Source organism: Poecile atricapillus, chromosome 12 (assembly GCF_030490865.1).
Source record: "Poecile atricapillus isolate bPoeAtr1 chromosome 12, bPoeAtr1.hap1, whole genome shotgun sequence".
In the NCBI taxonomy this organism is placed as follows: domain Eukaryota; kingdom Metazoa; phylum Chordata; class Aves; order Passeriformes; family Paridae; genus Poecile; species Poecile atricapillus.
In genome coordinates this window covers 15714198-15729013 of record NC_081260.1, presented here as the reverse complement: position 1 = coordinate 15729013, position 14816 = coordinate 15714198, and the positions used below count along the sequence as shown (strand labels likewise).

General features: G+C 49.0%; 2 protein-coding genes across 2 annotated transcripts; one reads left to right on the top strand and one right to left on the bottom strand.

Moving 5' to 3' along the window:
* The first annotated feature begins 2025 nt into the window (after positions 1 to 2025).
* LOC131583682 (uncharacterized) lies at positions 2026 to 12824 on the top strand. Its single transcript, XM_058848077.1, has 5 exons — positions 2026 to 2667; positions 7848 to 7936; positions 9785 to 9906; positions 11708 to 11993; positions 12704 to 12824. The coding sequence occupies exons 1-5, from the start codon at positions 2575 to 2577 to the stop codon at positions 12747 to 12749; spliced, it is 636 nt and encodes a 211-aa protein (XP_058704060.1). The 5' UTR covers positions 2026 to 2574; the 3' UTR covers positions 12750 to 12824.
* Positions 12731 to 14177, bottom strand: POU3F4 (POU class 3 homeobox 4). Its single transcript, XM_058848068.1, has one exon. It carries the CDS (start codon positions 14024 to 14026, stop codon positions 12908 to 12910), a length of 1119 nt encoding a protein of 372 aa, XP_058704051.1. The 5' UTR covers positions 14027 to 14177; the 3' UTR covers positions 12731 to 12907.
* Positions 14178 to 14816: the final 639 nt, after the last annotated feature.

The window sequence follows — 14816 nt, the reverse complement described above, 5'->3', positions numbered from 1 at the left end:
TGGCAATGGGTGTTTCCCATTGGAAGGGTGTTTGCCCAAATCCTCCTGTTGGGATCCCAGTGTCTCAGTTTTACTGTTCAAACTGGAAATGATGTTTTTATTCAATTTCTGCCCCAAGCCTTTAAGTTTTATTGCTGACTGCTTTTGTAATAACTGCATGTTGCAGCTATAAATGCATTTCAGCAGCAGATTATTTTATGCAATAAAGGTGCAAAGGCCTTTGGGAAGAGCCTATTGCCCATTTCAAGCAGAAACACCCCATGCAGGAGACATTTCCCCACCTCATAAATAATTTGGGATCAAAGATCCTGGCACTGGGTGAGGCAGAGGTGAGCGTAAATCTGGCTTTAACTGAGATTCATGTTTCTATTAAAAAGTAATTGCAAAGAACAAATCCTGATTGTCTTAATAACTGATATTTATGTTCCTCAAGCAGCAGAATGGATACATCATTTTATATACAGCTCTGAAGAAAAGATTAGCATTCCTTGTATCCCTTTTTCCATTGCTGCTCCTACCCCTGTGCCCCCCATTCCCTTGTCTTGGATCTCCCAGAGCCCATACAAGTTATCAAGAATTCCCTTTCCTAACCTAGAAACTATTGTCACCTTCCAATTCAGGTAAGAAAGAGCTGGAAAACGATCCCAAGTAGTGAAAATTGCATTTCTGGTCTTGGTGACAAGTTTCAAAACCCCCAGCAGGAGTGGTGATGAACAATTCCTGTGGACCTGCCTGGGTTTGCACCATCTGCCAGTGGGAGCATTTGGGAAACTTTTGGGGGTGGAGGAAGGTTGTTCTGGAGGGAAATATTCCTCTAAGGATTAATTTTGTGTGCAAATCTCGCTGTCAAACACTCCAGAAGCTGATGCCCTTGTCAGTGGTGTTCTAACCAAGGTCTCTCCTGCTCTAATGGCAAAGGAGAAGGTTCCCCAACAGCTGCCAAGGGGGCACCTTGAAGCTGCAGAGCAAAGTGGCAGAGATTAATCAAAATTATTAGTGAAAACTAATTATAAATGATGTCTCAGAGATTCAGGTTTTTTGCTTATAGAATAAGCAAAATTCTATTCTATTCTTCTGATTTTTTTTCCCTAATATGAAAAGAAAGTTATTGCAATCTGTTGAGGGCACCAGCACAGAGTGGGAGTGATATTCCAATGATTGCTTCTCCAGTTAAAATATTTCCAAATGCTGCTCTTCCCTTTTTTTCCCAGGATGACTACTCTTGCTGAGTATCTCTGTGGGTTGTTTTCTGATTCATTTTTTTTAAAGTGAATGTAACTTCTTGGATCAGAGAGAATTTCAGTGTGCACATTTGCTTTGTGGCACTTCCTAATCTGTCCAGGCTGATTTGCAACTCAAACACTAAAAGAATATAATTCTAGAAGTACTTTTTAATGGAACCAAAAGAGATTCCAGAGGAAATATTCAGAGAAAACCAACATTACTGCATCATAAATGTGCTGTGTTTCTTTTTATTTCCTCCATTCATTATCACACCCGCAAACAATTCGTCGTTGATAATTAATATTAATTCCATCCGCTTAATTGACAGAATTACCAGGGGGTGACGAGATCAGCTTCCCAGTATTAAATAATTTTTACCAATTTGTAGTGCTCAGCTTGCTGCTCTGCTGATTTCCCAGTTGCTCCATCTCCTGCATCCCCAGGCAGACACGGGGGGAATCAGGGAGGTTTGGAATCCGCAGCTCGGCAGCCAGAGCTGGCAGAACTTCTCTGGGACAGCACCGAGCCTGTGTCTGATTATCCAGCCATGGGATCCTCCTGCTGCTGCTGCTGCTGCTGCTGGAACACCAGAGATTTCCACCATATATTGCTTGGGTACCATTTTTGTCTAATCAGGAGCTTTTCTGCTCAGCTCAACAGCGCTGCTGTGCACCCTTCATCACCTTCATCCACATAATGTTACTGCATTAATTCTTTCATCTTCAGACACAGCAAAAATTGCATGGGCAGCCTGAGTTTTTTCTGTGCAAGAGCTTGGAGAACCCCCCCAAAAAATTTACAAAAAAAAATTAATTTCTGTTCTACAACGCAGACCAAATATTTAGCACATGGAACGGAGTGAAAAAAATCCTGCATGAGGAATTCAGTTTGATTTTTTTTCTATTAATTGAATTTGTAAAGGCTCTTTTCTGTAGTACAAGAACAGTTACTCCTAAAAGAACCTTTTAGTGATGATTTCACTGCACAGGTGGTTCTGGAGTGCAAAGAGCTGCGTTGGCACCACAGATGTTCAGGAACTGCAGTGCTCAGTAACAGCCCCAATATTTTGCTGTCTGAACCCAGCACTGCCCTCACACTCCAAAGCACCCCCCACACTTCAGCCCACATCCCAATGAATGTTTTTTTTCTCTTCTTTTAATGTTCTTTCTCATTTTTACCTCCCCTAGGTTGTGCTGTGCCAAAGCACACCCAGCTGGGCACGGCTGGGGCTGAAACCCTCCCATCTCCTGGCTGAGCCTTTTGGGCTGCCCTGTTCCCATCCCTCTCCTTCCCCTTTTCCTCCTCCCTTGTTTTGCAGAACAGGAGGAATTTCCCTTGCTCAGGAGGACAATGGGAACCCATCACTGCAGGGATGGCACTCGAGGAGCTGCCCCAGGGACACCTGGCTCTGCTTGGGAATTTCAGTTTATTTCAACACAGGAGGTAAATGATGTGCAAAGCCCGAGAAGCAGCACTGAATTCCTGTGACCAGGTTTAAAAGGCTGTGAAACCTGGTGGAACTTTCTCTTTTAATTTTCTTTTCCTTCTTTCTTTAAGTTTTTGGTTTCCATAAAGCACTTGGGGTGTAAAGTTTGGGAAAACTGACTGAACCATGCACCTTTTCTCACCTGTCAGCCCAGCTCTTCCTGTCCTTCTGTGTCCACATATCTCAGTCCTGGCTGGGTACCACATATTAATTAACATTAAATCATGTATTTCTATTTATGTGATCTAATCCTGGCTTGGTGCCTACCCTATGTTCTTAATTCTTCGCAACTGATAGCATTTTATGTACATATATTTATTTTTTAATACTCTATTACAAAACAAATAAAATAAGGGTGTTAGCGATATAACAGAAAATAAAATAAATATCAATAACATCATTATATTTGATGTTTTGGCTTCACTTTTCATACACTTGTAATAACTGCCATTTTAATGACCTGTTATTTTCATTACCAACTATCAGATCAGATGTGATTTTGAAAAAACAGTGTAATTTTCCAGAGTAATTTGTTTGGGGTAATAGTAGGAAATAACACACTTAATGATTTTGCATATTTTACTTTCACAGCTCTTCTTAAACAGGAGTTACCTCAAGCTCAGTCTTTGAGTAGCTCTCAGTAGCCCAGGGCTGCTGCTGGTTTGGGAGCTTTTGTCTCCAGACCGAATTTCTTCATCCTTTAGAGCTGACAGAAAGTTTATTTTCCTGCCAGGAAAATTCAGTGTAAATCCAGCGATTTGTGGTGGCAGGCAGAGGTTTTACAGGGCTGGGATGAGACCTTTGGGGCTCTCTGGATGTTTGTGAATTGTCCCTGTTTGTGGACACTCGTGGATGTACCATGGGCATCTCAGGACACACAGTGAAATTAGGATGTGATGTATTTAGAAGAGAAAAAAAACAAAAATCTGCTGTGTTTGATGGGGCTGTACAGGCACTGTGAGATGTGAGAGCCCAGCAAGGAGCTCGCAGGGAGCTGAGCAGCCCCTGGGACAGGAGTGGTGTCCCAGCAGCCTCCAAAATTATTCATTTCTATGTGTTTCAACTTAAAACCTCTCAGGACTGATGATAGGCACGTCTGCTCTCTGTTTGAGCTTCCCAATTTCTGCAGCTGGGGATGGGGTTGGGTGATCTCTGGTGTCACCCAGGCTTGTGATGTCCTTTCTTTTCGGCTGTTTCACAGCAGTGAGTGAATATTGCGCTGGTTTTGTGCCCTCATTGCAGCAACCCTGATACAAAGTGTTCACAAAGGAAACAATTCAGCGGTGGGAATTCTGTCCATGTCAAGCTTTTGCGAGCATGGAATCCTGTTCAATCCTGCTTTTCACTTCAGTGGGCAGATCTCTGTAGGTGATGCAACACAAACCCCACACAGCACCTTATAAACACAAAATGCTCAGCCCAAACTTCTCCCAGCTGCAGCAGAGAGAGGTGGAACCCAGTCCCTGCCTGCCCTCAGAGCAGCACCTCCAACCAGCCCCACGCTCTGCCCTTTTCCCTTCTCATTCCAGTGTTTGTTATGGGAACGAGGTATCATAATTTTAATGCCTGCTATGGCCTGTGAAAGACCATAAACATTTAATAGACCCATAAACACTGACTTTAACCTTTTCACTGTGCTGTACAGGACTGGCCCTGCTGCCTGGCATTCCCCAGGTCACTGCTGTGGACACGAGGGATCAAACAGCACCAATCCCAAAAAGGTCAGAGCAGCCCAGTTTATTATCCTCTCCCTTGGAATATATGAGGCGTTACAATTCCCACAGCGCATTTTCCTGGCTTAGGCTGGGGCAAGAGGAAGAAATGGCATGGAATAAACCCCTTGGGAAGATATCTGTGGTGATGGGGATTGAAACAGGCACCACTGAACTCATCCCTTTTACCATCCTTTTACCACAAGAACTAGCAACAACTCAGGATGAGAGGTGGATGTGTTTTCTGTAGGAAAATAAGGAAAAAAAACTCAAGTCTTTTCTGCTACAAGAATTGTTTGGTATTCTTTCATTTGACGTGTTTTATATTGGACAAACCAGCAAAAAAAGTATTTTATAGTCAAGGATGAAGAATGTTACTGAGCAGGAAATGTTCACAGTGAGTTTGACATTTGGAGATCTCAAACTGGTGTGCAGCACAGAAAATGGGCATAAAGCTGGGCAGAGTTTAGTTTGTAACCTGGATTTAGGATGGAGCTCCTGTAACAAGGCAGAGTTTAGTTTGTAACCTGGATTTAGGATGGAGCTCCTGTAACAAGGCAGAGTTTAGTTTGTAACCTGGATTTAGGATGAAGGTCCTGTAACAAGGCAGAGTTTAGTTTTTGACCTGGATTTTTAGGTCCTGTAACAAGGCAGAGTTTAGGTTTTGACCTGGATTTTTAGGTCCTGTAAGGGGTGCTCTCTCTCACTGGACCAGGTTGGAATTGCTCCAGGACTGTTTCTGTCCGAGGAGTGGCATTCAGAGAGATTCCACAGGGCTTTCCCAGGAAGGAAAAGTCCTGCACAGAGGGTTGAGAGCCAACATGGGTGTGAGATGTGCAGGTTGCTGTTCCCTGAATACCCAACCCCGTGGAATCAGAGGCAGGAGAGCAGATCCCAGGGAGGGGAGCCTGGGACCTTTCCCAGCATCTGTTGTGCTCATCTGCATCTCATCCTGGCATGGCTGGGAAGGGGCCACGATTTTCCCAGGTCCAGCTGAGACAGCTCCAAGTGATGCTTTACCACAAAGGTTCTCCACCACAGAGAACTGTGAACTCAAAATAAAAAATCAGAGTTTGTCATTTTCTCGTGCGCCATCCTGAAAAATCTTTGAACTTGGGCTTTGTACTTGAAATCTAATCCTGTTATAAATATCTTACTATGCAACTGCAAATTTTTCTGAGCAAACCACTGCCAGCCACATCACCATGTACTCATTTCTGCAGAGATCTTGTTACAAAGGCAGATTTTCTGAGGCTCTACTACAGCTTTACTACACTATGAAGAACACACGAGAGTAAACCCCACACCATTACATTTTCCATTAAAAACTCCTCATGGCTGAATAACTGGGAGTGTGTTGCATCCTCTCTCTGCTGCAGCTGGGAGAAGTTTGGGCTGAGCAGGGCAGGATTTTGTGTTTATAATGTGCTTTGCTGGGTTTGTGTTGCATCACCTACAGAGATCTGCCCACTGAAGTGAAAAGCAGGATTGAACAGAAGGATTCCAAGCTTGCAAAAGCTTGACATGGGCAGAATTCCCACCGCTGAATTGCTTCCTTTGTAAAGAATTTATATCAAAGATAATAAAGTTTTAAATCAATAGTCTGAACATATGCAGAGCTATAATCTTTGTAGATTTGGTAATCCCCCGTGACATTTACAGGACAGTTTCTGCAAACTCAGAATTCCAGAGCTGAATTAGCATTTCTGAGGTGTGGGAGATCCCCTGTGTCCGTGTGATGTGTGTGCAGCAGCAAAGAATCATAAACTCATGTCTGACAGCGTTTGTATTTAAGCATTAGCAACTCCATTTCAAGATGCAGGGTGGAATAAAAAGAGGCTGTGGCTGATTTTCCCCTTCTGGGAGTGTTTTCTGGCAGGATTTGGACGTTTTCCCTGTCTCCCCCAGCCGTGGGGAGCCTTGGGAAGCCCGGCACAAGGCCAGCCCTGCTTTGCCCCCGTAACTCACGGAATTTGTGCCACCGAGTCGGACCCCCAGCACCTGCTGGGCGCCTTTCAAGCTGCTTTAACTGGATCACAAGTTCCCAACTGTAGATAGATGTAACAGAGACTAATCCCATAATCTGGACAGAAGTACAAGCCCTGGATGGGGAGCAGCTCGTGTTACCTCCAGTTGCCCTTCAGTGATGGCAGGGCAGCTCAGACACTCTCATCTCCCCCAGACATTTTTTTTTTTTTGTAAGATCTGTGGGCTGATTTGATTTAATTTGATTTGATTTTGTCCTTCCCAAAGTCTGAAGATGAATATGCAAAACAAAACTTCATGCTTTGGCCAAAAAGGAAAACAACTTGGGTTCAGAAATGGCGCTTCTATGCTGGGTAAATATTATTTGTACTCGAGGAGCAGAAGTCAAGGACTGGCATCGTTTAAAAAAAAATAAAATCCAGTGATGGAATAATGGAGCAGCATTTTGGGTGTCTAAATAACACCAGAGGTGAGGAGAGCTGCTGCCCAGCTTTTCACAGTCTCTGTTGGGAATATCCCCATTTTCAAAGCCACTTCAGCAGCCCCCAGCTCCTGGGCTGTGCCAGCAGAGCATCGATCAGGAGCCGCTGAGCCCGGAGCCGCCGGTCGATGGCTCTGCAAACCCAGAGCTCCCAGAAATGAGATTTACCATTGGCTTTTTCACTTCTTGTTGACAGGCTCTCGCCAGTGACAGCTCTTCCTCGCTCTCCTCTTTCTCTCCCATTCCAAGATTTAATACTGTTTTACCACTCTAATTAAGGACGTGATTCTACAAATATTTGCAAGGCGCCGAGGCGCTCGCTGGGAATGGGGAGCTGTGGATCCACCTACAGATCCCATCTCAGGCATGTGCAAACCGTCCCTGCTCCCATCCCCACCACGAAAATGAGAGTTTTAAATCCTGCTGCATGTCCTGCTTTCCCAAGTCTTTCAAACTCAACCCAAAACCCACTTGGGGTGGGATTTCCTAAACTGCTCTTCAGCATAGAAATCTGCCTTTCTTTCCATGACATTGAACCAAAAGTTCTTTACTTTGGCCCTTTCCATCTCTTACAACGTTAACAAAAATAGATGCTTATTGCTTTAATAAAGGTTTTGATTTGGAAATTATTTACCATTTAGACTTTGTATGCTCTAATTGCTTTTGATTCTTTGGAATATCTCTAATGCAAAGCAGCTGAAAGACTGAGGTTTAAAAATGGGCTCTTGCACATTTGAAGTAAATTTTATCCTGCAATCAGTCGTAAAGATCTTAACTGCAGCTATCACATATCCTAAATATGTAATTGCTGTGGAGCCTTTCCAGTCTATTGGTTACAGGATGCTGGAAAAAGGGGAAAGTGAGCACAAATGTAGGCCCTGATGTCTGTGGGTATTTTGGGGGGATATTGAGCAGGATTGGTCACCTGCCTGAAATATTGTATATTTATTTTTTCCAGGATGGAACCCTGTTCATTTCAGTTGTGCAAAGATTAATTAATAACTCCATTTGCATGGTGAGCTCACTGATTACAGAGAAGCTGCTCTGGTGAGTAAACAGCGAATTTTGTCTGGGTTTTGGGATCAGGGCATCCACCCTCAGCCCCACGAGCTCCTGGGGGAAGGACTGAGGTTTTAAATGTGCCTCCATGCACATGTGGCCCTAAAATCAGTGGTGGTTTTGGTACATGGATGCAGCCCAAGAAGACCAGGCTGCTCTCATCTGTTCTTCCTGAACCTAGGGGATCAATACCTAAAAAAACAGAAAGAAAAACTTGAAATACTTGATTTTGAGAGATTTTAAAAACATCTTGGTCAAATGCAGCCTCAAATGAAAGGTATGGATTGACCAGTTCATATTTTGAATGCTTTATAATGACCAGCCTAAAGTGAAATGGCATCTCTGCTTACTTCTAGTAATTTTTTGCTTTCAAGAGAACCCTCTTCCATGTCCTGGCCATCTTTAAAGAGCACACCTTACAAATATTTAAAACTTAACCCAAAGGAAGCCACTGGTTCTTTTTCCATTTTCTTTCTTTTTTTTTTTTTTTTTTTAGTATAATATGAAAAGCTTGGAACATTCAGCCTCAAAAATTGCTGAAGGTGTTTAATGCTCACCATGAAAATCACAAAACTGGCGCAATTTATTGTCATCAGAGAAACACTTGCTTTCAGCCCTTTCTTTAAAGGATTGTGTGAGATATTTACATACTAAATTAATGTGAATGGCTGCAAAGTACACACCAAAATTCTTCCAGCTGGGAGACACGGGTGTGCAAAGGCCAGGCCACTTGGGCTCTTGAGGAGAGCGGAGGGAGAAGCTCCCCCAAGCCCAGAGGATGCTGAGATGGAGCTTGGGGGTGGGCAGCTTATATAAACCCTGGATGTGCTCGTTCTGCAGCTACTTTTTTATAACAAAGCCCAAATTTGGAGTCTCTCATTCTTATGATCCTACCCCGTGCTTCTCTCCACCCCCTCCCGAGTTCTTTTTTTAAAAAAAAATCCCTAAATTCAGAAGGTAACTGTGAAGCTGAAGTTTCTCTCTTCCCTGCCCTGGGTTTGGTGGGACTTTGGGATGCAGAGCTCCACCCTGATGGGCTCAGCACCCCGAGGCCTCCCCACGCTCACCATGATGATGGGCAGCGAGGAAGACAACAGTGATCTGTACTTAACATTAGGTGGCACAAAAGAGTTTCCTTTTGCTCGCAGGAACACTGAAATCGATGGGCAACAACCAGCGGAGATTTTCTTTTCTTTAAACGAAATTCTCCTATTTCTCCAGCTTTCCAGCAGCCTTTGAAGTGCTTCTGTTTATAAACTTATTTGATTTGGTCTTTCATTGCATCTCTTTTGTCTCAACCTAATTTGTTTTAAAATAAGACATAACCCAGCCCTCGCTGTGGTTGTATTTACAGAGCAGCCAAAGGGCTCTAAAACGGGCTAATTTCAGTGAAACGCCTTCTGTCCCTCCTCCAAAGCAAGGCTGCCTTGAGGAGCTTTGCCTCTCTGGGCCCCGCATGTTGGGAGGCACCGTGAGCACGCAGGGCTGCTCTGAACCTGGAGCTTTTCCTGCTGTCCTCAGCTGGGGCTGTTTACAAACCACGGCTGTTCACTCCTGCTTTGGTCCCCACGCCACGTTCATCCTGTTCTTGGAGCTGACTGAAAAAAAAAACCGGGCTTTGGGGGCTTCTATTTCCTTTCTGCGGCTGCTGTAATCCTTCTGGAGAGAGCTGGAGGTGATGGTCCCGCTGCCCAGCGCAGGGGCGGCCGCGGGCCCGCTGCCCCCAAGGCCGCGCTGCTGCAGCTCAGAGAGATTTACCAATGAAATAAATCAGTTTTATGGTTCAGAAACAATGCATGGCCCACTGTTCGCATCCCAAATCCCTCTCGCTCCCAGGTGCAGGAGGGTTGGTGTGCTGGCAGTGCGGTGGGAAGGCTCCTGTCCACTCGCGTGCTGCTGCTGCTTATTGAAGACGAGAGCTCTCTCCCTGCTTGGGCCGCTTCTCACCATTCCTAAAGGTAAATTTTTTTCCCCCCTACACTGCTGGCAGAAAGGTTGGCTATTGTTTTTTCCAAGGTTCGGCTTCAGCAAGGGGGAGAAGAAAAAAATAAAAAAATAAAAATAATAAAAGGCCAGATTCGCTGGCGATCCCTCGAAGTTTTTTGCCGTTTCCCTGCCTCCCCCAGCACCCACCCGGGCCGGGCGCGGAGCTGCCCGCTCTGACGGCGCTGGATGTGATGAAGTGTTATTGTTCCTCCCCGCCGGGGGGAGCGGCCCGGGGCGGGGACGGGGCTCGGCTCCGCGGCCCCTCCGCTCCCGGCGGCCGCGGCCCGGCCACGGTGGGCGGGGGGACGGGCGGAACAAAAGGAACTCGCCCGGTGCCCCGCTCGCCGCCGCTGCCCGGGGCCGGGACCCCCGGCCAGGCCGGCGGGGGCAGCGCCGGGACGCGCACAAATATTGATACACACACACACACACCGCGGCTCCGGACACACGCTGCCCGGCCCCGAAAAAACCGCACAGATCCTTTTTTTACCACCCCAAAAGAGCTTTTTCCAGCCCAAAGGCCGCGGCAGGTGTCGGCGGCACTGCCGGGATCGGCCCCTCGAGCCCCCCCGGCCGTGCCCGGGGCTGGGGGCCCGGAGCAGCCCCCGCACCCCGGCTCGGCCAGCGCACAAACCACGCACCCGCACTTTTCCGGCTATTTGGTTTTTCTTTCGTAAAAATGTTTATTTAAACCTTTTTTCTTTTTTTTTTTTTTTTTTTCTTTTTTAAATTTTTTTGTTTTCCTTTTACAACAATAAAATATTGCGTCAATATAAATCCCTTGACTAAAACTGCTCGACAACCAAACGTTACAGCCATTCGTGTGTTTCGTTATTATTTTTATCCGACACCCATTTAGGCTTTTTTTTTTTGTTCTTGTTTCTTTCTGAAACGTTTTTTTTTTCTTTTTTTTTTTCTTTTTTTTAAACATAATGCGGAATTTATTGAAAATAAATAATTGTTGGCAACTGCAATAGGCAATTTTGGATAAAATAGTTGAAAAAAGCAACCTTTAATGAAAATAGCGTTTATTATACATCAGTTACTAAATGAATAAACTAAATGATCTTTCTTTAAATTAATAACTTCCAAAAAACGTTTAATATACAAAACTGTACAGTTATAAAGTTGGCAGAAATAGGCAGGTCCTCAGTGTCGAGTTATTTTTTTTTCTTTTTCTCTTAATTTCTTTTTTTTTTTCCTCTTTTATTTCCCTTTTTTTTTTTTTTTTCCTTTTTTTTTAAGCGCTTACTGAAAAATACTTGAAAAATATAAATGTCGAAAGGAAAAAATCTGGAGGAGGGGAAGGGGGAGAGGAAAGGAAAGGAAAGGAGGAGGGGGATGCTGTGCGGGAGCTGCGGAGCGGGGACCGGCCCGGCCCTCGGGGGGCCGCGGGTGCAGCCCCGGGAGCGGGGGGGGGGGGGGAGCCCGGCCCTGCCCGGCGGCCCCGGGGGTGCGGGAGCAGCGCGGGGCTCGGGGGGTGCGCGCACACACGGACAGACAGACAGACAGACACACGCGGACCCCCCGCCCTTGGGGACAACGCAGCCACGGGCTGGGAGGGACAGGGGGAGAGGGGGCGGGTGCAGCCCGGCACTTCCCTGCGCCCGAAAAACGGCTCCTGGCGTGAGCATTTCAGCCACTTTGTTTTGGTGGTTGAGGGGTTTTTGTTGGGTTTGTTGGGTTTTTGTTTTGTTTTTTTTTTTTCTCCCTGTTTTGTTTTGTCGGTGATTATTATGATTATTTGTTTTTTTTTCTTCCCCCTCCCCCTAGAAAAGCTTTTCCACAAATCCAGCATCTCCCTGCGACGCGGAAAGAAGCTCAGTGTGAACCAAATGCGGGCGTTTTCTGTCCCCATCCCTCCCTCCCCCCGACACCTCATTCCTCTTCACTATCGAAACAAAATACAGAGAAACCGATTTCCGAAGCGAAAGCGCAGAAGGATAAAGGTGTTTTACTACAGACCTCTCAGTCTGGCGCTGATCAAAAAGCCCAACTCATCTTCGGAAAGAAAAAGACTGGCAAACGCCACGGGTTTGGCTGTGATGCTTAATTTCGGGTAAATCTCTTAGAAATAATTATTTTATATATATATATATATAAATTATTTTTTTTTTCCCTTGGGAGAAGAAGGGGGGGAGGTCAGGCTTGTGACCCGACCGTTTTACGGTGTTGGGAAGTTCTTGAAAAGGAAGAAAAAAAAAAGCTGCAACAAATAAAGCCTGTTCTTCACATCGGTGCGGGGCTCCGCGGGCGCGGAGGGAGCCCCATCTCCTCGGGGGGGTGAGGAAGGGCCGCGGCTGCCCTGCCCCGGCCCCGCTGGGTGACATTGCCGGTGCTTGGGGAAGGGAGGAACGTTTGGACTGCTCAATTCGATACAAATTAGGTCACAAATATTGTGTACAGTTTGTAGTAAAACACCTCAGACATTTAAAAAACGCTATATAAGTCTTTAAAAATGCAAAACTAGTCTATTGTAAAACAGATTCACCTGAAATACAGCTGATATAACCAAGGCGCTGGAAGGTTATTCATAGGCACACATCTGTCTTTCCTTTTTTCCTTTTCTGTCGGGTTTTCCGTTCTTTTTTTTTTTTAATTTTCTATTTTTCCGTGGGTTTTCCCTTTTTTTTTCCTGTTTTTTTTTTCTTTTTTCTTCCTTTTTGTTTAGATTTTGTTTTGCGCTGGGGTTGGTCGGTTTTTTTTTTTTTATATATATTTTTTGCGTCTTTCTTTTTTCGGTTTTTTTTTTTTTTTCCTTCGTCTTAGCGGAGACCGAAAACAAACCTTGTCTGCGAGTAAACACCGTGTGTGATCAGCGGAGAGAGGAAAAAAAAAAAAAAAAAAAAAAAGAAATAATAATATTGCCGAGGCGGCGGCGGGCGGGGACCCCTCGCCGCGTCTCCCGAAACCATAAGTTAAAGCCCGGCGGGCAGTCCCGCGGCCGGGCAGTCCCGTGGCCGGAGCCCGCGGTCAGAGGTCGTGGCAGGCCGTGTCCGTTTTCACGCCGTGCGAGTACACGTCGTGCTGAGGCTGCTCGCCCGGCGGGGTCATCCGCTTCTCCTTCTGCCGCCGGTTGCAGAACCAGACCCGCACCACCTCCTTCTCCAGCTGCAGGCTGTCCGCCAGCGAGGAGATCTCCTGGGCGGCCGGCTTGGGGCACTTGAGGAAGTGCGTCTCCAGCACGCCCTTGACACTCACCTCGATGGAGGTCCGCTTCTTCCTCTTCCTCCCCTGCGCCGCGATCTTGTCGATGCTCGTGGGGCTGCCGGTGGAGGAGTCGGCCTCCTCCAGCCACTTGTTCAGCAGCGGCTTCAGCTTGCACATGTTCTTGAAGCTGAGCTGCAGGGCCTCGAAGCGGCAGATGGTGGTCTGCGAGAAGACGTTCCCGTACAGGGTGCCCAGCGCCAGCCCTACGTCGGCCTGGGTGAAGCCCAGCTTGATGCGGCGCTGCTTGAACTGCTTGGCGAACTGCTCCAGCTCGTCCGAGGTCGGCGTCTCCTCGTCCGAGTGGTCCTGGCAGTGGTGGCCGCCCAGCTCGCCGTGCTCGCCGCCGGCCTCGCCGCGCAGCCCCGGGTGCAAGCCCTGGCCGGCGGCGGCGGCGGGCGGCGGGGTGAGCCCGCCGTGCTCCAGCATGCCGCCCACCGCGAACCCGCCCTGCGAGTACACGCTCAGGGGCTGCCCGGCGGCGGCGGCGGCGGCGGCGGCGGGGGGGGCGGCCAGCGAGGCGCTGTGAGCCGGGCTGGCGCCCCAGGCGCTGGGGTGGTTGGCGTGGGGCGAGTGGTGGGAGACGTGGGGCGAGCGGTGGTGGATGATGGCGCCCAGCTGCAGGTCCTCGCGGCCCGGCTTCACGTCGGGCTGCTCCAGCGGGCCGCCCGCCAGCGCCGCGGGCCAGGGCGCGCCGTCGCTCAGGCTGGTCACCCAGTGATGCCCCAGCGGGTGCCCATTGCCGGGGACGCCCTGCAGGTACTCGCTCTGCAGCAGCTTCTGCGGGCTGCGGAACGGGCTGCCCTGCTGCATGCCCGCGCCCTCGGCGTGGGCGAGCGCGCCGGCGCCCAGCAGGCCGTAGGGGTTGGAGGCGGCTGTGGCCATGGCCGCGGCAGCCCCACGAGTTATACTGTGCCGCCGCCGCCGCGCCAGCCTTTGACATCCACCGGCACGGCGGCCCGGCGGCGGCCGCGCCGCGACTGGCACCCGCGCCGGCCAATGGGAGCGCGCCGCCGGCCGAGCCGACCAATGGGCACCGCGCGGGGGCGGGGCGAGCCCCTGTGGGGCGGGGCCTCGGGGCCGCGCGGGCGCGAGGCAGGAAGTGAATCACTCCGCCGGCACCGGGGGCCGGGCGCGAGGCGGCCCCGCCGCTTAACTCCTTCCGCGCCGGGCGGGGAGCGGCGGGGCCCGAGGTGGGGGGGGGGGGGGGCACGGCTTACACGGGAAGCGCCTGGGAACGGGGGGGGCGCGGGGGGCACGGCTTAAATGGGGAGCGATTAGCGGCGGGCAGAGGTTAAACGGCGGCGCCCCGGCGGCAGCCCCGCGGGACCACCCCGGCGCTGCCCCCGCCCGCCGGCCCGGGCGCGCTCCGGGTGCGCGGCGCCCGCTCCGCTCCGCTCCGCTCCTCCCCCGGTGCGGCTGCCCCGAGTCTCCGCCTGTCCCGGGCCGTTCGGTCGGCAGGAAAAAAAAAACCTGAGAAAAGCCCCCAAATAATAATAAAAAAAGAAGCCCCCAGTGACAGGAGCTCCCCGCCGGTAAATCCCGGTGGATGCTCCTCAAAGTTGGCAGCGCGGGCGCGGTGCGCCGCCGGTGCGCGCCTGGCGGGCGGGCTGCAGGGCAAAACAGGGGAAAAAAGGAGAAAAAGGAGCGGGGGGTCGCGGGAAGGGGGGGGGGG